Source organism: Syngnathoides biaculeatus, chromosome 9 (assembly GCF_019802595.1).
Source record: "Syngnathoides biaculeatus isolate LvHL_M chromosome 9, ASM1980259v1, whole genome shotgun sequence".
Lineage (NCBI taxonomy): Eukaryota > Metazoa > Chordata > Actinopteri > Syngnathiformes > Syngnathidae > Syngnathoides > Syngnathoides biaculeatus.
The window spans coordinates 1,671,914-1,697,718 of NC_084648.1; the positions used below are offsets into that span (position 1 = coordinate 1,671,914).

A 25,805-nucleotide genomic window follows, 5' to 3' on the forward strand; every position below is an offset into this window, starting at 1 on the left:
TTTTCGACCATTCTGTCTTTGTAAATTTAAGGGGGAGAAAATCGTGTACTGTCTGAACCTAGACCTGAACAGCTGCAGCCTTGACCTTCAGATAGTCCTAGTTAAATTGCATGCAGCAGTACTATATGAATATCATTGTCGGTTTGATGCAATCAGTGAAGAGAGCAAAGAGCAAAGAATGACTAAGAACTCTTGCGACAGTTGACATTAAACATTGTGAAATTTTATAACCCGACTATACACACATCATAGATCAGTGAGCAGTATAAGTGCCACATTCATCATTAGATTCAGAACCTAAAATGGACCTCATGAGACTAAAATATGGATGGCATTATACTCAAGGCATCAGTATAGGTGCTCTTATTCCATATTTGTCTTCTTCTGTCCATCTCAATTAGTCCAAATTAGTTCTGTTCTCTCGTCAAAGGTCAAATTCTAATTATTTGTCTGGATTTTTGCTGCGTTTCGAAGCCCAAGCTGTAGTTCAACTGAGCCAAAAGTTCTTATGATTACACTTAACGTGCACTGAACCATGACAGTATATTTCCAATGCTTGCCTCTAGTCTTTTGTACACTGGAGCTGTTTTTCCTGGCCTGTAATAAGACAGGCCATCTAGTTTAAAGAAGCAATCTGATAAGGGTCAGTCTGATCAATGTGGAAAAATTTAGTCTGTGCACAGACTTATGGGATACATTACATGTACATATACAGCTTCTTTAGTCAAGTCCATTACAAAACTGTATACTGTCTAAAGTGGTGCCCTGATTAGGTTGAGTCAGTATATGTACATTAGTGTTAATGGATCACATGCTGTGAACCAGTTGAGCAGGGTGTACTGCACATTTCCAAAATGCAGTCAGCCTCCTGTGTTCCATGAGGACTTTAAATAGCACTCGTGTTCTGCCTTTTTCTTTGGCTGACACTGTATTCTAGTGTCTATCTTGCACTTCTGCGGTTCACCCTTCCTATGTCGAGTTCGCATGTTTCCTCCCATAATGTGGACTTCATTACGCATCCCCGGAACTTGCCTTTTATGTTAAAGACTCTAAATTGCCCATCGGAGTGAATGTGAGTATGGAATATTCTTGCTTTATAAAAATCCTGGGATTATCTGGCAACCAGTCATGGGCGTGCCCCACCTCTCACCCAAAGTCATCTGGCATGTGCTACAGCGAAAATAGAAGATGAATGGATGGTTAGACAAATGCTTAAAGTAATTCGTTAAACGATGAATAAAGGTCTCATCATTTACATCGTCAATTATAGAGCTGGCGGCACTGTGTTGCAGCTGTAGATCGTTGGGCACACAGTTCTGAGGAACGGTGTTCAAATCCGGGACCCGCCTGTGTGGCGTTTGCATGTTGTCCCCATGCCTACATGGGGTTTCTCTGGGCAATCCAGTCTCCTCCCATATCCCAAAAACATGCATCAATTGGAGACTCTAAATTGCCCCGAGGTATGATTGTCAGTGCGACTGTTGTCTGTCTCCATGTGTCCTGCGATTGGCTGTCAAACAGTTCGGGTGTAAAATACCTCCTGCCCGATGACAGCTGGGATGGGCTGGCGTGGCCCTCGTGGGGATAACCGGCTCAGAAAATTGATGGATGGATTTACAAAGCCCTCAATAGTCATGCTGCTCCATACCTGATGGGATATGGTGTCACTGATATTGTGTTTCTTTCGGCTTGTCCCTTTCGGGGTCGCCACAGCATGTCATCTCAGATGAACGCATATATATGTTTGGCACAATTTTTACGCCGGATGCCCTTCCTGACGCAACCCTTCTCAGGGAGTGGAGGCCCCAGTGGGATACGAACCCACAACCTCTGGTTTACCAAACCAGTTACCAAACCAGTGCTCTAACCACTGAGCTACGGGGCCACTGATATTACATTGTCTTATTAGCTCACTTTGGTCTACCTTTTTAGCTAATCTCACTCACCCTAAATTACCTAATGGAGTTTTTCAGTCCTCTAATTGCAGAATGCTTTTCCTTTTCAGATGCCGATTTTCATGTCATTTTTTTCAAAGAGCAGCTCAAAACACACAATTTGTTCAGACAGGCATTCCATTAAGACTGGATGCTTTTTTGAGATTATCTATTTGTATTTCATTTGTTCGGGTTTACATTTTATTTAACTTTAAAACGTAAAATATTATATTTATGTTAATAGTGCTTTCGTCATATTTAAACGTTTCAGGATATTTTGAGCAACCCCATGGTATATTTGTAATTGATTTGGTAACACTACGTTAAAACTGACTTGGGGAATTACAGTGTTGTGATAAGGATAAGATCTGGATAAGACTGCGCAGTTTGTGACGACAACGTAAATCTTGATGTAAAGTGCTACATTTTTTTTTTCGGGCATTGTCTTGACGTAGCCAAACGGTATGAGTGACAACAGCAATAACGAATCCGATGCCGTCCTTTGTCTACAATTAGCCAATCAGAGAATGAGTTTGATTGTTTACGGAAATCATTGCAATTTGCTTCCCGTGTACACGTGAACAAGATCCTATCGTGAAAATGCAACATTGGCCGCCACTATTTAAAACAAACATACTGAAATAGGTCGGTGAATGATGTGGTTTTAAAGTTTAAAACAGTGACGCATCTAACTTGTTCGTGGTCAACCGTTTACTCATCGAGACAAGCATGGACTGTGCAGACGAGGAGCTCGAGGTGAACATGAACCCGTCAAAGCGACTTTGCACCGTACAAAACGGAGCAGAAGAAGAAGCACGTAAAAGGCAGGAGCAGTGCCAGTGTGCAGTGGACGTGGTGGGTGTGAACGGTCTTTTTTTTATTATTATTCCTGTCTTCTGCTGGCTACAACTTCCAAAAATTCGTTTTTTTTCCCCTTCATGAAAGTACATACAATAATGCAGCCCTATGGGGGCACAAACCAGTGCAATCTGTAGGCCGGTCCAAGCCCGGATAAATGCAGAGGGTTGCGTCAGGAAGGGCATCCGGCGTAAAAACTGTGCCAAACAAATATGAGCGTTCATCTAAAGAATCCCATACCGGATCGGTCGTGGCCCGGGTTAACAACGCCCGCCCCCGGCACTGCTAACCTGCAGGGCGTCGGTGGAAATTCAGCTACTGTGGGTCGAAGACAAAGAAGAGGAGGAAACCGGATCCAGCGTCAGAAGAAAGAGGAATGCACAGAGCCTACAACTGAGTGTAGGGACTTTGAATGTTGGGACTATGACAGGAAAAGCACAGGAGTTGGTTGACATGATGATTAGGAGAAAGGTTGATATTCTGTGCATCCAAGAGAGCAGGTGGAAAGGTAGTAAGGCTAGAAGTTTGGGAGCAGGGTTTAAATTATTCTACCACGGAGTAGATGGAAGAGAAATGGAGTAGGGGTTATTTTAAAGGAAGAGCTAGCTAAGAATGTCTTGGAGGTGAAAAGAGTATCAGATCGAGTGATGAGACTAAAATTTGAAATTGAGGGTGTTATGTATAATGTGGTTAGCGGCTATGCACCACAGGTAGGATGTGACCTAGAGTTGAAGAGAAATTCTGGAAGGAACTAGATGAAGTAGTTCTGAGCATCCCAGACAGCGAGAGAGTTGTGATTGGTGCAGATTGTAATGGACATATTGGTAAAGGAAACAGGGGCGATGAAGAAGTGATGGGTAAGTACGGCATCCAGGAAAGGAACTTGAAGGGCAGATGGTGGTGGACTTTGCAAAACAGATGGAGATGGCTGTAGTGAACACTTATTTCCAGAAGAGGAGGAACATATAGTGACCTACAAGAGCGGAGGTAGAACCACGCAGGTAGATTATATTTTGTGCAGACGATGTAATCTGAAGGAGGTACTGACTGTACTGTAAGTAGTGGTAGGGGAGAGTGTGGCTCGACAGCATAGGATGGTAGTATGTAGGATGACTCTGGTGGTGGGTAGGAAGATTAAGAAGACAAAGGTAGAGCAGAGAACCATGTGGTGGAAGCGAGAAAGGAAGAATGTTGTGCGGCCTTCCGGAAAGAGGTGAACAGGCTCTCGATGGACAACCGAAGCTCCCGGAAGACTGGACGACGACAGCCAAGGTGATCGGAGAGACAGGCAGGAGAGTACTTGGTGTGTCATCTGGTAAAAGGGGAGAAGGAGACTTGGTGGTGGAACCCCAAAATACAGGGAGTCATACGAGGAAAGAGATTAGCGAAGAAGAAGTGGGATACTGAGGACTGAGGAGAGGCGAAGGAGTACATCGAGATGCGACGTAGGGCAAAGGTAGAGGTGGCAAAGGCTAACAAGAGGCATATGAAGACATGTACACCAGGTTGGACACGAAAGAAGGAGAAAAGGATCTCTACAGGTTGGCCAGACAGAGGGATAGAGATGGGAAGGATGTGCAGCAGGTCAGGGTGATTAAGGATAGAGATGGAAATGTGTTGACTGGTGCCGGTAGTGTACGAAATAGATGGAAAGAATACTTTGAGAAGTTGATGAATGAAGAAAATGAGAGAGAAGGAAGAGTTGAAGAGGCAAGAGTGAAGGACCAGGAAGTGGAAATGATTACTAAGGGGGAAGTCAGAAAGGCTACAAAGGATGAAAAATGGGAAGGCAGTTGGTCCTGATGACATACCGGCAGAGGTATGGAAGCAATTTGGAGAGATGGCTGTGGAGTTTGACCAACTTATTCAACAGAATACTAGCGGGCGAAAAGATGCCTGAAGAATGGAGGAGAAAAGTGTTCTAGTTCCCATTTTTAAAAACAAAGGGGATGTTCAGAGCTGTGGGAACTATAGAGGAATAAAGTTGATGAGCCACACAATGAAGTTATGGAAGAGTAGTGGAGGCTAGACTCAGGACAGAAGTAAGTATCTGCGAGCAACAGTATGGTTTCATGCCTAGAAAGAGTACCACAGATGCATTATTTGCCTTGAGGATGCTCGTGGAAAAGTACAGAGAAGGTCAGAAGGAGCTACATTGTATCTTTGTGGATCTAGAGAAAGCCTATGACAGAGTACCAAGAGAGGAACTGTGGTACTGCATGCGTAAGTCTGGTGTGGCAGAGAAGTATGTTAAAATAGTACAGGACATGTATGATGGCAGCAGAACAATGGTGAGGTGTGCCTTAGGTGTGACAGAGGAATTTAAGGTGGAGGTGGGACTGCATCAGGGATCAGCTCTGAGCCCCTTCCTGTTTGCAGTGGTAATGGATAGGCTGACAGATGAGGTTAGACTGGAATCCCCTTGGACCATGATGTTCGCAGATGATATTGTCATATGCAGTGAAAGCAGGGAGCATGCAGAGGAACAATTGGAAAGATGGAGACATGCACTGGAAAGGAGAGGAATGAAGATTAGCCGAAGTAAAACAGAATATATGTGCGTGAATGAGAAAAGTAGAGGGGGAAGAGTGAGGCTACAGGGAGAAGAGATAGCGAGGGTGGATGACTTCAAATATTTAGGGTCAACAATCCAGAGCAATGGAGAGTGTGGTCAGGAAGTGAAGCAACGGGTCCAACCAGGATGGAACAGCTGGCGAAAGGTGTCTGGTGTGTTATGTGACAGAAGAGTCTCTGCTAGGATGAAGGACAAAGTTTATAAAACAGTGGTGAGGCCGGCCATGATGTACGGATTAGAGACGGTGGCACTGAAGAAACAACAGGAAGCAGAACTGGAGGTGGCAGAAATGAAGATGTTGAGGTTCTCGCTCGGAGTGACCAGGTTGGATAGGATTAGAAATGAGCTCATTAGAGGGACAGCCAAAGCTGGATGTTTTGGAGACAAGATTCGCGAGAGCAGACTTCGATGGTTTGGACATGTTCAGAGGCGAGAGAGTGAGTATATTGGTAGAAGGATGCTGAGGATGGAGCTGCCAGGCAAAAGAGCGAGAGGAAAACCAAAGAGAAGGTTTATGGATGTGGTGAGGGAAGACATGAGGGCAGTTGGGGTTAGAGAGGAAGATGCAGGAGATAGGCTAAGATGGCAAAAGATGACACGCTGTGGCGACCCCTAACGGGACAAGCCGAAAGGAAAAGAAGAAGAAGAATGAAAGTAGATACAACGTGTGTTAATGGCTGTAAGCAAAACTTCAAAAAATTCCGCCATAAATGATGTCAACCTCTTACACTGGTTTGAAGATTAAGATAAATGCTGAAAACCATCAGTGCAAAAGTGTAAGCAACCTTTGACATTGTGAGCTGTCTCAATGTTGGCATGAAGTTTCAAATGACGTCACCACCACCCTTAGAGCAATCGGATAAATTAACAATAGAAAAAAACTTCACGCTTCACCTATCACCTGTGTTCTCTGACATCTATGACACACAAGATGGCGTAATTGGAAACCTATCCATTGACAGAGTTGACTTCACTGAAGCTGCGTGCGGTGTATCCTGAGGCTAGTGCGTCAGATCCTTTACATAGACAAAAACTCCTTTCCACAAAATAATCTTATTTATTCCAAGAGTTGCCCTGAGGTGACTGGTCATAAATTTAACATGGGTAAGACATACTGAACTTTTGTTTGCCGCAACCGTCATTGGACACGAGCTTGTCTTCGTACGCACTTTTCTTTGTTGGTTTTGGATGTTTCCTAGTTGGTTTTCGCCACTTATTCTTCGGGGGCACCGGACTAGACAGCAAAATGGGCCACCGAAAGTTTTAAATTTGAACGATTCTGGGAGAACCGGAACGTTAGCTCCGATTCCATTTTGTTCTTGATTCTCATGCTCAATCCTACTTTTCATTGAAGCTCCCAGCCGAACATGTAAATTGTGGTGCACTGGCGGTGTCATGATGAAAACAAGTAAGTAAGTTTCTTTCGGCTTGTCCCTTTCGGGGTCGCCATAGCGTGTCATCTCAGATGAACGCACATATATGTTCGGCACAATTTTTTTTTTTTTTTACGCCGGATGCCCTTCCTGACGCAACCCTTCTCAGGGAGTGGAGGCCCCAGTGGGATACAAATCCACAACCCCTGGTTTACCAAACCAGTGCTCTAACCACTGAGCTACGGGGCCTGGGGTGTCATGATGAAAATGAAAAATGAAATTTCTGATTTCAATACTATACCTTGATACCATGACTGAAATGATACCGTGGCAAAAAATCTCAAACACAGTGAATCTCAAAACCCTAACCCTTGTTTCTTCACATTACTGTTAACTTTAATGCTTGCCTTTATTAAATGGCATTTTGAAGTTATTTCATTCTCCCGGCTCCCCCACTGTCACACACACACACACACACACGTAGGACCCTCGTCCCTCACATCACACTGGAAGGTATTTTCCAAATCTTTGGGAGTCATTGGCTGATTGTCAGCTTTTTGTGTATTAACCTTTAAGACACCATATGAGTGCTGTTTATGTTTTGTTTGTTTTTTTGCGTGTAAGAGTTCTTAACTGGAACCTTTTTTTTTTTTTTTCTTTAAAATACTGCTTTAATGCTATAATACTAGTCGGACTAAATGCAACTCAATGCTACACAGACACACTCTTCCATTAACCCCAGCCATTCACCATGGATACAAAATCGATACATTTAGTGGGCTTAAGTTATCAAAAGGAACATATTTCCTTGAAGAAGAAAAGACTTTGTGGCCATTTCTATGAAACAGACAGTTCTGATTTCAAAGGGCACAGCATTAGTTTTAGGGCTTCTTGCCCCAGCATACAGATGGTTATGTTGGGAACCACGATCCATATTCACATGCAAAAATTCCCACATTGCCCAAATTCCACTCTTTATTCAATAAAATTCCGCTATTAAGATATTTTACATATTTAACCTCTTCCACATTTCATGACTTATTCAAACTATTTCAAGTTCAAAATATTCAACTCATTCAGGACTTATTTGAAATTATTTTGGAAATCCCCAATTTTTTGCCGTAACGTTGAAAAATTAACAGACATTTTACACATTTTCTTCCGCCTTCTACAATTCTTCACCAGTTCAAACAATTCAAACTCTAAAATGTTCAGCTCATTAACAACATCTTGGAATCATCATTCTCCAAATTTTCACGATAAAATTCCAAAATTAAGAGCTATTTTGCATCCAGTATTTACCTTTTTATCAAACCATCCCAACTTGAAATTGCACAGCTCATTCAAGATGAGCGCAACAATCCCAACTGATTTCCCAAATTCGGAGGAGTTTTACATACTTACCTTGTCATTCTGAATTCCAACGAATCCTACTTGGAAATATTCAGCTGATTAAGACTATTTTGGGAAGTATTTATCACATTGGAAGACTACATTTTACGATTTAAATTCCCAAATTAAGAAATTAAGAGTTTACATTCCAACCAACCTCATCCAAAAAGTTTTAGCTTTTCTAATGGAGTTAATGTAAGATTTTTTTATGAAAAATGTTGACATAATTACACATTTGAATAGATTTTATTGCAACTTATTGATGCATAAATATATCTTTCTTTGTCTCAGAGTATCATCATGCCGGTGAACAACGCCTCCTGTTGGCTAGATGAATGTCTGCAAGCAATATTTGACCAAGACTTCACCGGGATTATGGAACTATCCGTTTTTGATGACGCCAGCACTGTATGTTTGTTTTGTTTACATTTGCACATATGCTTTGACTTGAAGTATTTATAGAATCAGAAAAAAGAATAAATAAATAAATATTATTATTATTATTAAAACACAATTGTCCTCACTGGATTACACTGTGCCTTTCTATCTATCTCTGTACATATAGTATCTATCTAGTTATCTGTCAAGCTATTTCTGTATCTGTTTGTCCTTTAGGATGACTCCAGAAAAGTAGTGGATGCTTGGAGGGAGAGGTTGGAGGGAAGGGGCATTTCGGTGGTGATCAGTGGCCACAACTCGGACCAACCTAGAGGAGGTCTGTTGTGTTGTTTGAGTGATAAATCCTCATCATAGATATCATCGTTTTGCACAAAGATGTGTGCCATAATAAGATTTGTCCATCCATCCCGTTTTCTGAGTCGCTTATCCTCACAAGTGTCACAAGAGTGCTGGAGCCTATCCCAGCTATCATCGGGCAGGAGGCGGGGTACACCCGGAACTGGTCGCCAGCCAATCGCAGGGCACAGAGAGAAACACAAACAGCCACACTCACAATCACACCTAGGGGCAAGTTAGAGTGTCCAATTAATGTTGCATGTTTTTGGGATGTGGGTACTTGGAGAAAACCCACGCAGGCATGGGGAGAACGTGCAAACTCCACACAGGCGGGGCCGAGATTTGAACCCCGGTCATCAGAACTGTGGGGCCAACACTCTAACCACTTCTTCCACCGTGCTGCCCGTTTTCTATTTCTATTCCGGCAATTTTGTCACTCTCCCCCCAGTTTTGTACATGGCTGATATAAACTTTCACCTTGACATCGCAACACAGTCTAATGTGGAAGCTGTTGAGCATTTGCACAAATCCAAACACACACGGCAGTCCTAGCTTTGGTAAGGATGGCATTAATTAGCAAATTATGCATGGTTGGTCCCCTAAGATGTGCTGTACATGTGGGTGATTAAAAAAAAAAAAAGTTTTTTTTGCACTGCATAGGCATGCCTTTTTAATGGACATAGTATACAAACATATGATATGTATACAAATACTTACCATTTACTGTTATACTATCTGTTCTAATCAGTGTCACACATGCTGGTTAAATTTAAAAGACCACAAATATAAATCCCCCAAAAATATGACTGATTTTTTCTTTCAGTGGGATATGCAAAGAACAAGGCAGTAGCACAGAGCTGTGGAAAATACTTGTGCTTTCAGGATGCGGTAAGTGTGTGTGCAGTTTTATGTTAGCTCTATTAAAATGTCAGTTGTCTTCCGAGGTCCGACTTGAAAAAACTTGTAATGGAAAGGCCATCTGGAGCCTTCTGTCACTAATCAAATTAAGTTGACCTCATCACTCCTTCTTAGTTGTGCTTTTTAACTGCACCTAAAGCCTTTTCTTACTTCCAGAGGAGAGTGTTCATCAAAAAGAGAGTGCCTGATTCTCAGAGAAGACCTTTCTCGATTAGCTTGCTTGTACATGTCTGCTCGACACAGTTCAAGTCCTCCTGCAAAGTCCAGAAGTACAGGAAGTAAAAGTCTTCTTTTAGACTTCGTCTGGCACATGTTAAATGTTGTTACAAGTATGGCCCTTTCTCCCATAAGCATTATTACATACATTCAGAGAAAAGAAGTTCCAGATGAGGTGATGTGGGTTGGAGGGGAAGTCTGCCCAGATTCTTTCATGTTAGGTTCTTGTCCTCCAAGAACTAATCAACTTCAATATGATTTATAACGAGCATTCTGTTGGGGCGAAAACAGCCTTAAAAAGCCTCCTTAGTCACCAACAGAAGTATATGTACATTTGCATCCTGACTCAAATTTGACAAGTATTGTGAATTACTGTTACTGTGTAATTTGCAGGATGACATCATGTTGCCCCAAAGGGTTCGGCTGCAGTTTGAGGCATCCGTCCTCCACTCAAACTCTGTAAGTGTTTTGTCACTAACTTCCTTCCCTCTTCCTAATCCCTTTTTTTCCACTGACTTCTCACTTTCTGTCATCTGTCCTTCACACCGCTCCCCTACCATTACAGCACCATCATTGGTTTAATGTGTTTTGCAGACTTTTGTGCTGTAAGTTAATCAGAGCCAAACATATTAGCACAATGTGAGCGACTGTGTTGGCGTGCCATGATGTTGGCACGCAGAACAGTGTGAGTATCCTGTGTTGATGGTTTCTGTGGCCCTCAAGGTCAGGGGTTAGGGGTCATGTGTGTAAGGAAGTGAGATAGACTGCACAGAGACAGCGGGCCTGCTGCCCTGCACAAACAGCCTGTCCCTTTCTGTTACATCTGTCATTTTTTCCCCTTGACAGTTCGGAATCGAAATGCAAAACACCTTTCAGTTTTTATTTTGACAAGAGCCCCAGCTTCTCCCATCTGCTTGATATTGACTGTACTGTAGAGTTAGGGTCAATATAATGGCAAAAAAAAATACAAATCTTGAAGCCTTTGTAACTAAACAAGTGGTCTGATTATGAAGTAACTGGTGCAAATGTTAATAAATACAGTATAAATAACATTGAGATAAATATTACACTACTTACGAAATTCTGTTCTGGAAGTTGTTTCGTAACGTGAATTTTTCATAAGTAGAAGCGTATTTACTTGTAAATAGCGCAATCCGTTCCAAGCTCACCTTTGGTGTTGGGCAAAAGAGAAGAGTGAGTGACAAGCAAAAGGCATCGTGGGGGACAGAGGAGGGGGAAAACTTTGATAGCCAAGAGAAAACATACGTACAAACATGCGCATGCACACAACTTGATTCCTCTTAAGTTTCCTGGGGACCATAGTGAAGAAAGATGAATAAACTTGCAAAAAATACAAACAAAAAGGTTGTGCTATTCCAATGTGCGTTAGCTTGTGACAGTGGTAGTGTAATTAAGTGACAGTCAATTGTCCAAACAGATCAAAAAGCATCCTGGGTAAAGATTGACGTCTTTCCAAGCCAATGAGATGCCAGAAAGACGCTACGGTGCTCGCCAATGGATGTGCAGCTTTGTCGCGCCACACAAATCAAGATGTTTACATTCGGTGGAATTTGGGGACCTTTGGGGGAATTTTCCAAGAAGGCTTCTTGTAACCTGCATTTTTTGTTACTAGAGAAGTTCGTAAGTAGAGGTACCAGTATTTCAAATTCAATATCCTACATTTAAAGCAAATGTGAAATTATTTTTGGATGACTGCACAAATTTCAAAGGAAATTGGTTTTAAATAAATAAACAGTGAAAGGGTAACAAGACCCAGACAACACTCACAACCCTTACAATGTATTTACAGCAGCTGAAATAAGTATTTAACATGTCACCATTTTTCTCATGAAATATTGACGGTACAAGTGCCATTTGCAATACAATTCTGGCCAGTCATGTGCATGTGAAGTGTCTGCACCATTTGCACAATTGATATTGCTCTGGATTATTGTACTATTAGTCAGTTTAAACTGCATGCATTTCTTGAAATCTCACCATTTGGTACACACAATTTTTCACAATTTTCCTCAGTAAATATACTTACAAATGGGCTATTGACACAATTGTAACTGCACCAGACTTTTTTCCTATTAGTCATTTCAAACTTGCTAGAAGACTTGGCATCATTTGCACAATTGTCAAAAAAATGAATCGTCATCACCGTGTTATTGGTAACCCTGGTAACCTAACTACTGTACAGAAATTGTGTTTTTGACATAGTTGGCAATAAAGATGATTCAGATTCTAACATTCTTGAGAAAAATCTGCTCCCATCTACTAGGATGTTTAAAATGAAACGAGGGTGGACATTTCTGCAGGATAATGATCCAAAACATACTCTCAAGGAAACTTTAGTTGGTTTCAGAGGGGAAAAAAATAAAGCTGCTAGAATCACCTTACTTGAATCCAATCATAAATCTTTGGAAAGAACTGAAACTTAAGGTCCATAAAAGTATCTCACTGAAACTTCAAGATTTGAAAACTGCCTGTGTTGAGGAATGGGCCAAAATCACACCAGAGCAATGCACGCAATCAGTTTCTGGTATATACCCTCCGCTTTTGTAGTGCTTTTGCCCCACTTTGAGTAAGTATTTTGCTGTTTTTTTTTTTTTTTAATATATATATCACATCACTACTCTTAATATACAGAGGTCCTGGTTTGTGTTCAATGTACTAATGAATGTCATTCTGTTTCAGTAATTGTTTAAAATTATTTCAAAGGTTATTTGAAAATAAAAATGTGTTGCACTTCTCATAAATGTGTGTTTTCATTGTAGTTGATGGGCTGTAGAGTTCGGAGGCTTCCAGAGGGATCTACGGAACGCTACACCCGCTGGATCAACACAATCACTCAAGATCAACTCCTTACACAAGTAAACACTAACTCGCCACAGTATGTTTCTGTGGGCCTTTTTAAGGGGGCGTGTGGCTGGCTGCGAGCAGGGCGTTCTAAAACAGGATCTGTACCTGTCCCTTGCCGTTTCCAAGGGAATTTGTCAGTGGACTGCGCATAAACTACAGAACCACTGGCGACCTTTCTGTTACTCACAGTCCCACCGGAGCGAGTGGATCACGCTGCCAACTGTCAATAGTGGAAAGTGTTGGTGGTGAAATTGTTAGTTTTGCAAACAAAACAGCACTGTGAGGTTACTGAACAGACAGCAGTGGACATCTGGCTATGCTTATAATGTGGTAATAGCACGTGACCCCCACATCCAGATTGTCAAAATATTAAAGTTTAATCCAGATGGGGTGTATTTCTCTTGAAGAGTAAGGAGCAAACACACCGACCCAATTCGACCAAAATTGAAGAAGCCAACCTATCCCTTCACTGATTAGAAGTGAGGTATTTCAGCAGGGAAACCACTTTCTAGGGTTTGATGTCATCCAGCATCATCCGAAAATAAACAAGTTTTCCAAGATAACTACTACTTAATCGTTTTAGTGGTTCAAAGGTTTGGCTCCAAACTCCACACAGGCGGATCTGGGATTGAACCCGAAACCCCAGAACTGTGAGGCCAATGCTTTCCACTTGATCCACTGTGCCCCCCATTTATTATCATCTCTCATTTATTCTTATTTAAAGATAAATTTTGCACTGAAAACGTACATATTTTTAAAGAAAAGTATTATAATAAAAATGGTTTTCCCCACGAGGGACGAAAAATCGGGATGACATTGTTAATCAAAATGATCCTAATTGTTGTTTCCCCATGATCGTGCAGCCTGCCATTTTTTTAAAATAGTTTCTTGGTTTGTAGCATGTGTGGGTTTTTACAACCCCCGCCCCTTAAGAAAGTTTCTATGTGCTGTAGCGCTGTACAGTTATCAAATATTTGCAAAGCAGAAAACCCAACAACTGACAATTTTAGCTGGGAAACATTCAGTATACTGTATTTGAATTTATGTAGTAGTGGAATGTAGCATTGGAACGACTGTTGCTGTCTGAGCAAAGCACCCCGTCACCAAGGCGACGGGTGTCTCTTGGTCTCACACACACATACATGGTCTATGCATTTAAGGAAATTTATATGATAGTACATTTCATGAGAATGTGATCATTCCGCCATTCTGTTGCTTTAAAACCGTTTATCTTCCTTGCACTTTTCTTTCTCTACATTTGACGTCCTTGCCTACACTTGCTGGGTCCAGAAGCACAGCTGAGGTAGACGTAAACCAGATTTACTCAGGGCGGTGCTTGGTTAACTTGATCCAGACCAGGACTCTTTTAAGTGTTCATCTGCAGCACATTAGGTATGGTTATCAATAACCTTCCCAACCTTGCTTACTAGTCACATCCATAGACTTTCTCATGCTTTCGCACATTCTTAGTCATTCGATTCATGTATTTGGCCTTAGCTTACATCTGCAAAGTGTTGAAATATTGCAACAGAGGAGCCACATGTACGTAGGTGGATGTGCATAAACGCACACATGCTCATATTTAGCAGATTCTGTCCTGCTGACTCTGAGGGTTATGCAAGTTTTTTTTTTTATTTTTATTTCTGATCATTTGAGCTATGCAATTGTGTGCACGCCAAGGTTAAGTGCACGCATTCACACGTCATGTGAAATATGGTGAGGCAAGTGAGGAATGACAAGGTTAATCTGAAATGACCAACCTACCCCCCCCCCACACACACACACACACACACGCTAAACACGACGCGGAGGATGGAAAGAAGAATAAGGAGAGATTGTCAAGCACTGAGATGGGGGCCTGCCAAGATATAAATGTGAAGCTCATAATGGGGACCTGGTGTGTTTAGAAGATGCAGCCAAAGACAAAAAGAGGCCAAAACAAAGGCATTAGTTTGTGTTTCCCTTGTGCATGACAGGAAGCGCACACCTCTCTGCATTTTGCTTGATGGTACACTTTTGGCAAAGTTGAAAGTCAAGTGACTTTTTTAAGACACCTCCTACTCAATTTATCCCTTTGTTTGGTTCTTTTTGTTTATGTTTACTGGTTGATCTGTGACTTACATTTAACAAACTTATGTAGTAAATGCAATTGATAGTACCCCACTTTACCTGCTTTAGCCCTAAAATTTTGGTGGACCATCCTTGTTATGTCTCATGTTGTGCAATTGCTTTTGTCACTGACATTACTGTTCTGGTTAAGCACTTCACGGCACTCTAATTTCATCTGCTAATTTAAAAAAAAAAAAATTATCCTTTCAATATCATGCATTCACTGTCAAGCAAACTTAACCACAGTCGATTGTTTGTGAAGGTTTTAACGGTCACTTGAATGCAAACTACAAACAATAATTATACAGTAGAGTAGGGATTTTCATTTGGAATTCGGAGGGGTACGGTTCAAAAGGTTTTCCCTGCGCAAAGTTGTCACCACCAAAGTATTTGGTTTTGTGTAGCTGACCTATTGAACAAAATTAATTCCTTTTCACGTTTGCCTTGAGCAAGGCGTTGTTTCCATTCCCCTAGCTCAAGTGGTGTCGCACTCTTCCCGCACCACTTTCACTCTTCACGTTTCAGTATAAAAAATGTGTTGCTATCCAGGAAAAAAAAAACAGATCTCGCTCTACCATAAATTAAAATATTTTCTTCTTCTTCTTTTCCTTTCGGCTTGTTCCGTTAGGGGTCGCCACAGCGTGTCATCTTTTTCCATCTAAGCCTATCTCGTGCATCTTCCTCTCTAACACCCACTGTCCTCATGTTCTCCCTCACAACATCCATCAACCTTTTCTTTGGTCTTCCTCTCGCTCTTTTGCCTGACAGCTCCATCCTCAGCACCCTTCTTCCAATATACTGACTCTCTCGTCTCTGAACATGTCCAAACCATCTAAGTCTGCCCTCTCTAACCATTTCTCCAAAACATCCAGCTTTGGCCGTCCCTCGAATGAGCTCATTTCTAATCCTATCCAACCTGTTCACACCAAGCGAGAACCTTAGCATCTTCATTTCTGCTACCTCCAGTTCTGCTTCCTGTTGTTTCTTTATTGCCGCAGTCTCTAATCCATACATCATGGCTGGCCTCACCACTGTTTTATAAACTTTGCCCTTCATCGTAGCAGCATAATCCCACTAAAAGGACAACAGTGGTTGAACACGAATAAATGTATTCCTGAAAACAGAAGTATATAGTGCTTTTTAAACTCACATCCAAACCCTCAAAACAGTTCACATTTAAGTACTTAAAAAGAACCCAAATAACATAAATATTGACACAACTGGCACAAACATGTCAGATCTCCTTTTCATTAGAAATTATATTTTCATGCCTGCAACTAAAAGAGGGGCTGGTATGCAATCCAGCACAGACATCTCGGGCCCAAATTTCAAGGGACGCTGAACAAGGAAGTCAAGCCGCAATTTCAAGTAAATCGGAAAAGCTAGACTTTTTACATTGCATTACGCATTTCAGTATAAAATAAAAATAAAAACTTTGAGCAACATGACGGCAGCTGCATTGAGAAATTGCTTTACTACTGAAACCTCACTAAAAGTTTGCATACGTTGCCCCAGATGCACGTTTTGCAAAGGGAGGATTCACTTGCTCCTAGATGGGCTGTTACTCTTGTGTATCTACCGAACTGGACTCTCAGTTTGTTCTTATTGCATGTTCCGCCTCTGATTTAAGTGAACATGTTTGTTCAAAGGATTCGTGTCGCTTAACTTTCACACGTTTTATAAAAGCCATGGTCTCGCAACATATGAGACAACGATTCTCCACTTGCTTCCGGAAGAATAAAAAAGTACCGATTCTTCCATTCATTTTTAAAATGTTTTGTGAGTCAACTTTCCAGGACTTTCAACTGTGTCATCAATCCATCAAATGACTTACTGTAAACAAACTGATTGTCTCATCATGAGCACGTGATCAAAACAGGGTTTAACGTAACACTAAATAAAGGCTTGTTCACTGTCTGTGATCTTGACTCGGTCCGGACCCGTCCCTGTGGGAGCCGTAGAGCCAAACAAGTACAAAATTCCTTCCTCCTGAATGACCTTCAATTAATTGACTTCAGTCACTTATCTAGTGGCCCATTTGCCAGACTGTCACCAGACACAGTAAGTTCAATACACACTCATTCCTAAAATTAGATCTCTGAAAAACTGACATTTCCTTTTATGTCCAGTCCAGCATTTAGTGTGGAAACTTCTGGATGAAAATCTTACACTCTAGCTCTCTTGTGTTCGATATTACTTTTAGGTATATACGTCACATGGACCAACAGTCATCATGCCGACGTGGTTCTGCTCAAGAGACTGGTTCTTAACTGTCGGATGGTTCAGCGAGAAGAGCAAGGTAATGCACCCCATCTTCTTCACTCCAGACTGTCGGCAAACACTATTTTAATTGCCTGGGTTGGCTTTTTTTGTCAGTTGCATTAGCTACGGTCAAACTCTAAATACATAAAATCATTCTCCACAAACCAGAAAGTAGCCAGCTGGCTAATCCAGGAAAACAAAAGAAAATATTTGTTGTCAAATGACTCACTGTGGATGCCCCCCTCCCCCTCCCCCGCCCCCCGCACAGAATCAAAATTGGGATTGTCCCATCACGTAAAATTGTCTTTTCTGTTCCACACATCGTGATTTGTTATCTCTGTGCCGTCATGTGTACTGTTTTAATGACTAGGTCTTCTGTTGCACCAGGAATGAACTATTTGTCCTTGACCTTCACCCGTTTCTGTCTCCAGGGAGTCCCTGAGGACTTGATCTTCTTTTACCAGAGTCTTCGTCAAGGGGGTCTTGTGACCAGAGTTGACCACTGCTTGGTGGTCTACCGTTATCACGAGAAGGCCACCACACACTCCGTGAAAGAGTCAGTTTCAGCACGCACCCCTCCCCCGCTCAGCTACTCGTGCTCAAGCGTATGCATTTGGACACGGTGTTGATCCTCCACCTACTCACAGCTGCCCACTGGCATCCTAGACTCCCTCATCTTAACACACACATACAGTCTATCGCTTTCCCAGGATGTATTCAGGAATGTCAAAACCTCTTTTTACTTTTCTTCTTTTCTTTCTGTCCTCCTCTCGATATCAGCACGTGTAAACGGTCCTTCACCCGTTATCCTCCTCCTGTCATCATCGATTTATCTTTCTTATTTCTGGAAGCCTATATTTCCAGCTCGCCTTGCCAACTTTACACCCAACCCCCCCATCACAATTCCTTGACACCCCCATCACGTCCTCTACTTCCTCTGACAAATGAAACCATCATCTACCAGTCTGGCACACATAAATCATAGATCATGTTTGTGAGGTGTGAAGTGCTTTCTAAAAAAAAAATCAAGATGGTGGCAAAGATGTACTGACATGATTCTCTGATTCATGAAGAGGTGTGAATTTATGAGTGTGATTGTGTTTCTGTTTTGGGAAATATATGTGTGTTGATGAGCCGGATTAAAAGGACACAGATGGTGACTCTTCGAATGACCCTGTCCCTCTTTATGCCTCCTCCATTGTCAGAGAAACCATTTGGAACCTGCGAGTTGGATTCCTTCAGGAGAGAGTCATTTGCCACTGGGAGAGCTTCACCATATGGAATGCTGGGAAACAGGGCCGTAAACTGTACCGATGCCTGAACGCCGCTAATCAGATGAAAGTATGCGGTCATTGGGCCCGTATTTTAAGAATTCATGGGCTCCACCGTCACTGTATTAACGGCTGTGATGCCATTTTTTTAAGGTCAAAGCTTTCTGTGATGTGGACAAGAACAAGATTAATAAAGGCTTTTACACATATGAAGACTCCAAGGTGAGGTTAACTCAACACTTTGTATCTAGAGTCCATCTATGGCCACTACCAATCTTTCTATCTTTTGATGCCCTCCTTTTAGGAACGCCCAAAGCCCAAAATCCCAATCCTGCACTACAAAGATGCATCGCCTCCTTTTATCATCTGTGTCAAACTGGTGAGTCGAACGTGTTGTCATGTTTGCTGTTTCTGGCCCCCCCAGCTCTGCAATCTGAGTTAACGACATAATGAGCGAGGGCGTGTGCCCGGCACAGGACATAACACACAGGAGGCCAGCAGGAAATGGGTAGAGACAGCAGCCTGATCTTTGATCAAATGCTGCTTGTATAAACATCAGGGGAGCTGGCCATTTGAAAATCGGTTGTTTAGGCAAAATCTGTTTTGTCAAATCTTCGTCATGTCTTGCAAATTACTTTTTTTCAATGTCTTCACCACTGCCTTGTAAAATGCACTCAGATGCAGAAGAAAACATTCAGATGGCAAATTGTGTCCTTATCACACAGATTCAGACATCAAATCTACACTGACCGCATCAGCACGCCAAACTAATTGACCAATTATGGAAATTGGATGCCTAATTTTCCCTGACAAACACCTGGACTCAATCTTGCATTTGTCAGCCAAATGCCACATTGCTCAAAGCAACAATAGGATTTCTTTGAACTGCACTCACAGGGCAAGGTTAAACCTTCCAAAGGTTTTTCATGCGGGTGTAAGTTTTTGTGCATTTAAAAACACCAGTGAGACATCGACGTGACTAAGACAGCACACGAAAGCCCAGTTTTTCCAATAGAACAAATAACAGAAGGTTTTGTGGAAAAATGTTACTGTCTTGCTCTCATGCTTTGTGTTTTTCCACTCATACGCAATATTTTTGATATGTTTAGGACATGACAGGTGGCGTTCTAGAGGAAAACCTCAACTCATTACAGATGAAAGAAGGAATAGACTTCTTCCATTTCAACTGACGTCTCGGATGAACGTCACAGACAGAAGCGAGTACGTTACTGTTTGACAAATTTAATCACAGGATCACACTTTGAAAGTTTATGAAGGATTCCGCTTATGTGCAGCACATTTTAACAAAAATGACATTTGCCACGAAAAAAAAAAAAAAAAAAACTTCCATGACTTGTTTCTGCATGGCACAACAGTCAAATGGTTAGCACATCTGCCTCACAGTTCTGAGGACCAGGGCTCAAATCCGGCCATTCTGTGTGGAGATTGCATGTTCTCCCCGTGCCTGTGTAGGTTTTCTGAGTACTGCAGTTACCTCCCAGCTCAAAGACAAGCATGCTAATAGCCAGCACACCTGCATTCCGAGTGAGGATAAGTGGTACACACAATAGATAAATGGATGGATCTATCTAAGTTTTTCCTCGAGTTGGGGGAAATGCCATATATTGCCCATCCCCCTATGAACATCTATCAGTCTCTCAGCTTAGGTAATGATATACCGATGTTTGCACTAAGACTCAAAATGTCTGTGTCCACACCGACTGGAAGCTGTGCAATGCAACTTAATTATAAGGATTAATAATAATAATAATGATAAATCAACTTTTACGTAGTTTATGGGAATAATTGTATCTTTCTGGAGTATCTGTTTGTTGCAAAGTTGCAGAGATGAAACATGTTTTTTGTTTGCAAATGTGCATGCAAGTTAGTTTACTTTTGGCAGTCCTTGCATTAAATGGCTCACTCCTGCTGCCTGATTATGTATGGTGGTGTTCTTAATGGCAAACAGACAGAAATAACTCTTTGACAACGGCGACCCTCAACATTATTCCTTCATATTTAGTTTATTAGCGTACAAACATTTTCTTAAAAGATGTCATGATGATTACAGCTGTTGTCAATATTGGAGGACTCAAAGGTCCGACCTGAACACTTGAACTTCTGAATGTTGAAAGATGTGAGGCAATGAGTGTACCCTCAGAACATTGAACTTGGAATGGGTGTGGGCTCCATTTCTGATGCAACCAAAAGGACACATCTGTTCTAAACATGGACACAGCCTGTGCTTGTTTAGCATTCTCCAAGACGCCTATGAAACAATATTCTCTCCAAGAGAGCACAGCTCTGATGCGTGAACCTCACAAAAAGTTTATTTTACCTCACGGAGCGTGAAGCTTTTCTGCTTGGAGCCAAACAGACCCTTCACCACAAATTTCCTTCAGTGTTCCTGTCTTTCAGTAAATCTGCACTGTGCAACTTGGAGGGAGGCAGCAAGGGCAAACTACAGTACGGCATTGTGTTCAATGAATGGGCACGACTGTTTGGACCTGATAGTGCTATTAGTTTACTGCAAGATAGTCACGTTTACCGAACACCCACAGGAACTAAGCATTTGCAGTTGGGTAAATGAAACAATATGCGATTGTGTGTGCGCGAAGGCCCAGTTTAGCATCTCCGGGGATGGAACTCACAATTTGGTGACGTTCAGGCAGTCGTCAACTGCAGTAGTGCATTGTCATCCAAGTGTTCAAAATGGTGCTTGTCTGCAACAGTGTCGCGTTTGCCACATACTGTGCATTTAAGCACATAAAAATGAATTATACCGTTCACAAAATGGCTTTAATCCCCAAATGGCTAATGCCCCATTTTTATGAAACCTTTTGAATAAAAACTGAAAGTAAACAAATCACTTTTTTTAATTGTCACCACCCCCCAACCCTCCGGTCCCGTTGCGTTGGTGTACAAAAGCAGGATCAGCAAGCTTGCCCAAATACTTCGTCATACCTAAGTGTTTTGTACACATAGTGTCCCATCTTGCCTTTGTGATAATATGCCTACAGCTAAAGATTATCATGACCAGAGTTAATCCTGCCCTTATTTTTTCAATTAATTGATTCATTGTTTGGTCTCATCAAGATAGCGAAAAGATGACTTTAGAATCAAGAAAATCTGAAGATTTTTACAACCGATAGTCTGGAGCAGATGTGCGCATTGATTCGCCGTCACAGAGCCCGTTCACATCTTTGGTCCAGTATGATGCATTTCGACATTTGCAACATGGATTGCGACAGAACGGTTGTAGAGGCTCCGTGTTTTTGTTTTAGCAAGCACCAGACCAGTATCAGAGACATGGCTATCGTTCCGAACATTTAGCTCCCCTCTTTCGTTGCATCCGAATGGCGTGCAAATTCACTTTTACCAGACTATGTTCAATTGTGGAAATACTATTAGTCAAGCATCCCGCCGCAAATAATGCAAAATGTTTCAAGAGCAGCATTTCTCAACTGATTGAAGTCAATTAAAGAGCATAACTTAGGGTCCACTTGGAGCGTGTGTTACTTTTTTTCCCAGCCTAAACCTTTATTATTCTCATAATTAACAATTTGCACAAGAAAATCATGGAAAGAAAAGCAAGGGTGTGGCAAGAATACAGACACACAAATAATGTGGGAGAGAGCGAGTCTTCTGAGTTTACTTCTCAACATGGTGCCATTTGCTATGGTAATAAGATGAATTTTCATAGAGAGAAGACTGATGACTGGCAAAAAATGGACCGCAACAACAAATTGAAGACTGGAGTACCGTAATACTGAAGCAAACACCTACAAGAAGATGTTTCTGTGTGAAATTGTTTGGATTTTTTTTTTCAGTGTTGTTGCAATGGCAGGTTTATGTAACGTATATGAAATCAGCTTGGCAGACGTGCAACCGCTTTTAACGAAGTACTAGAACTCATAGTTGCTAGTACTATGATTTTATCAATGGAACGTCACGTTTCCCTGTCAGACATGTCAGTGTCTGGAGCTGCGAAACAAAAGTGTTGCATAAAATTGTCTTGGTCTCATCCATTCATCTATTTTCTTAGCCGCTTATCCTCACAAGGGTCGCAGGAGTGCTGGAGCCTATCCCAGCGGTCATTGGGCAGGAGGCGGGGTAAACCCTGAACTGGTTGCCAGCCAATCGCAGGGCACATTGAAACAGACAACCACCGCGCTCACAGGCACAGGGAGAACATGCAAACTCCACACAGGTGGGGCCGGGATCTACCCCTGGACCTCAGACCTGTGAGGCCATCGCTTTACAGCTGCTCCACCGTGCCGCCGTGGTCTCATCTATTCAGTCCATAAATCTGCCAGTGACTATTTTAGAGTAACAAACTAAAGCCGGTCGTTTGAGTAAGACCTTGCTCTATGTACAAATTGTCCTTTCTACCCTCCCACCATGATGAAGCACTTGGTAGATGATCGCATTGAACCCTAATGGAGAATCTATGAGAAAGAGCCAACCAAGAGTAAACATACTGTAGCTTTACTCCGTGTTTACACTCCATCTCTCAGCAGACATTACTCCTGATAGCACATGCACACACACACACAATAAATGACACTGACCCCAGAGGCCTCTGGCCAAATAAACCTGCACCAAGCAGGACAACTGATAAGAGTTGGGTGTGTTTGGGTGACGAGCGCTTGTGGAGGTCAGATGCTGAAGGCCTTTGAACAGATTCCTTTGTTTTCCAGTCTGTTTTTTTATCTCACACTATGCAAACCTGTGAGGCCAAAGCGCACAAGCCCGTGGCCTGATGACATCTCCCATTCTGATGTTTCAACATGCATCCTCGTATTTGACCGACCGACAAGAACTACAAAAAAAATAAATAAAAGAAACGTGATCTATTGTTGAAATTCTTCTGTGACACATTAGACACTCCCCAAAGAGGACACAAGCCTTTGTTTTGCACATTAGTCATTAATACTTAGCTTTGTAGTGATTGTGTTGATTATCCAAGCGACAAAAGTGTCAAGATGACAAATCAATGAAATTTAATGTTGAACACTTACAAAAGTTGTGATAAAACACAAAAGTATTCCAATGTAGTGAGAGAAATATGTGAAACACTTTAAGATATAAAAGGAATATGCCTGAACTGTTTTGAATGTAAGTCTGCAAATGTTTTAGTTTCTGACTGTTTTGGTGTGCAATTGTGCCCGACTTCTTTGTAAATAAAATGTATTGCGTTACTACAACTACAATCAAAGTACCTTCGAGATTGGTACTCGAGCTACATGTGGACCTCTACAGCCCAGATGCCCCCTCTGGGATTTTTTTTTTTTTTTAATTCAGGAAAGAGGAGTGCAGTGTGTGTGAGAGCGTTGAGGAAGTCAGAGCCATGAAGGTTGAAATCAGAGACTGAGGAATGTGTGTGTATGTGCACACAGACGCGTTTCCCTCTCATCGGGCTGCTTGAGGGGGGCCAGGTGGAACTTGGGAGTGGGTCAGAGAATCCGCTCTTGAAATGCTTGCTATACTTTGGTGAAGGAGCAAATGAGGTCAAAGCAGACGTCAGTGGCTTCCTCAGGCAGGATGACACTCCCTCGGCCCCCTCCACATCAAAGACTATCACTATGTATCATAAATTTATTTATTTATCATTTTTATCCCTCTGAGGGAATTGATAACAGTGTGTGCACTGTTTCAAATTATTATGCAAATTATAATTAGTTCGTGGCATGGTGTAGAACTGATTAGAGCATCTGCCTTACAGTTCTGGAGACTTGGGTTCAAATCTGGGCACCACCTTTTTTTCCAGGGCACCATCAACGTTCTCAACTATTTTGGTGACGAAAGCAAGATTTGAGGTGGGTTTGTAGCTTGCTAACATGAAAGTGTCCAGTGTTCCGTTTTTTTAGCAGAGGCTTAATGGCAGCTGTAGTTGAAGAGACCAATTAAATATTTGCTACAAATCATCAAGCACCGACTTTGCAATAGCTTTGAAAAAGTCAGATGGTATTGAGTCAAGACAGCTCAGTGATTGTTTCAGCTACTGAACCATTTATTTGGGTCAACTGTATCAAATTTCCTACATGGTAATACAAATTATAATGAATTCAACACACAACAAAAACAGTACAGTTTCGTCAGGAAGATGTCCATTTTCCTGCCACTGTCTATCAATTACCACCATTACAATGCCAAGAAGGGTGGTAAAATTAATAAAAGAGGCTCTGTTGGAATCTCGTAAAAGTTCTGACGAAAAAACAAAGTGTATTTTTCTCACGCGCAAAGGTCTTGATGGAGTACTACTGCAGTACTGGGAAGTAATAAATTACAAATGCTTCATTACAGTACTTCAGGAGATTTATCAGGTATCCATGCTCTGTCATTGGTAGAAGTGTGTGCGTGGGTGCATGTGCTTGTTTGTGGAGAGGAGTCCAGTGGTCTTTCGGCATTTCTCAAAATACACTTCATTGCTGTGGCACTCAGTGAGAATGTGAGAAGGAGGCAATATCCTTGGCGTTGCGACTGTTTTCTCACGGGAAAGCCAAAGAAGCGCTTAGAGCACACGTGTGACTTCTCCCCCCCACCCCACCCACCACACACACTTCTCCATCGTGTTGAAGGCCTCAATGATTCCTATATAGCATACAGTTTATGAGCACCAATTGTAGTGGTTTTCGTCCATATATTTTCTTAGCCGCTTATCCTCACAAGGGTCACGGGGAGTGCTGGAGCCTGTCAATGGGCAGAAGGCGAGCTCCACCCTGAACTGGTTGCCAGCCAATCACAGGGCACATCGAGACAAACAGCCGCACTCATATTCACACCTAGGGGCAATTTAGAGTGTCCAATTAATGTTTGTGGAATGTGGGAGGAAACCAGAGTGCCCGGAGAAAACCCACACAGGCACGGGGAGAACATGCAAACTCCACACAGGGACAGCTGGGATGTAACCCGGGTCCTCAGAACTGTGAGCCCAACGCTTTCCGACTGATCTACCGTGCCGCCTGTAGTGGTTTAATTTAATAATAATTCATTTCTGTTCCCTTCCTGCTCCATGTTACTTTAATGTCATTCTCCGGGTATGTGGTACGTCACCCAAGGAGAATGCATACTGTGCAGAGGTTTTTGAGGTCCCCCCCCCCCCCCCCAAGCTCTATTGTTTTAATGAACATTTTCACAGAAGACTTTTTTGATATAGTGACCGGGTTTACATAGTAATGCAAAACAGTAACAACAACACCAGTTTATTCATTATTTTACTTCGGGAGAAATCTGAGCCTGTGAAGTAGAACACAAAAGTCCGAAAATGGCAGGTCAATTGTACCTACTGTACATG

The 25,805-nt window shown here is 42.0% G+C and overlaps 1 protein-coding gene across 5 annotated transcripts; it reads left to right on the forward strand.

The window, feature by feature from the left end:
- The first annotated feature begins 2,423 nt into the window (after window positions 1–2,423).
- On the forward strand, window positions 2,424–24,341 carry b3gntl1 (UDP-GlcNAc:betaGal beta-1,3-N-acetylglucosaminyltransferase-like 1). 5 transcript variants are annotated; one of them, XM_061830473.1, is made up of 13 exons: window positions 2,424–2,789; window positions 8,424–8,540; window positions 8,748–8,847; window positions 9,691–9,755; window positions 10,395–10,460; window positions 12,782–12,877; window positions 17,179–17,274; window positions 17,669–17,793; window positions 18,443–18,578; window positions 18,662–18,730; window positions 18,813–18,887; window positions 19,618–19,729; window positions 24,234–24,341. In XM_061830473.1, the coding sequence occupies exons 1-12, from the start codon at window positions 2,664–2,666 to the stop codon at window positions 19,696–19,698; spliced, it is 1,152 nt and encodes a 383-aa protein (XP_061686457.1). In that variant the 5' UTR covers window positions 2,424–2,663; the 3' UTR covers window positions 19,699–19,729; window positions 24,234–24,341. The 5 variants fall into 5 exon arrangements, with proteins under 5 accessions (XP_061686457.1, XP_061686455.1, XP_061686456.1 ...); XM_061830471.1 differs by lacking the exon at window positions 24,234–24,341 and adding an exon at window positions 22,212–24,141; XM_061830472.1 differs by lacking the exon at window positions 24,234–24,341 and adding an exon at window positions 23,209–24,127.
- Window positions 24,342–25,805: the final 1,464 nt, after the last annotated feature.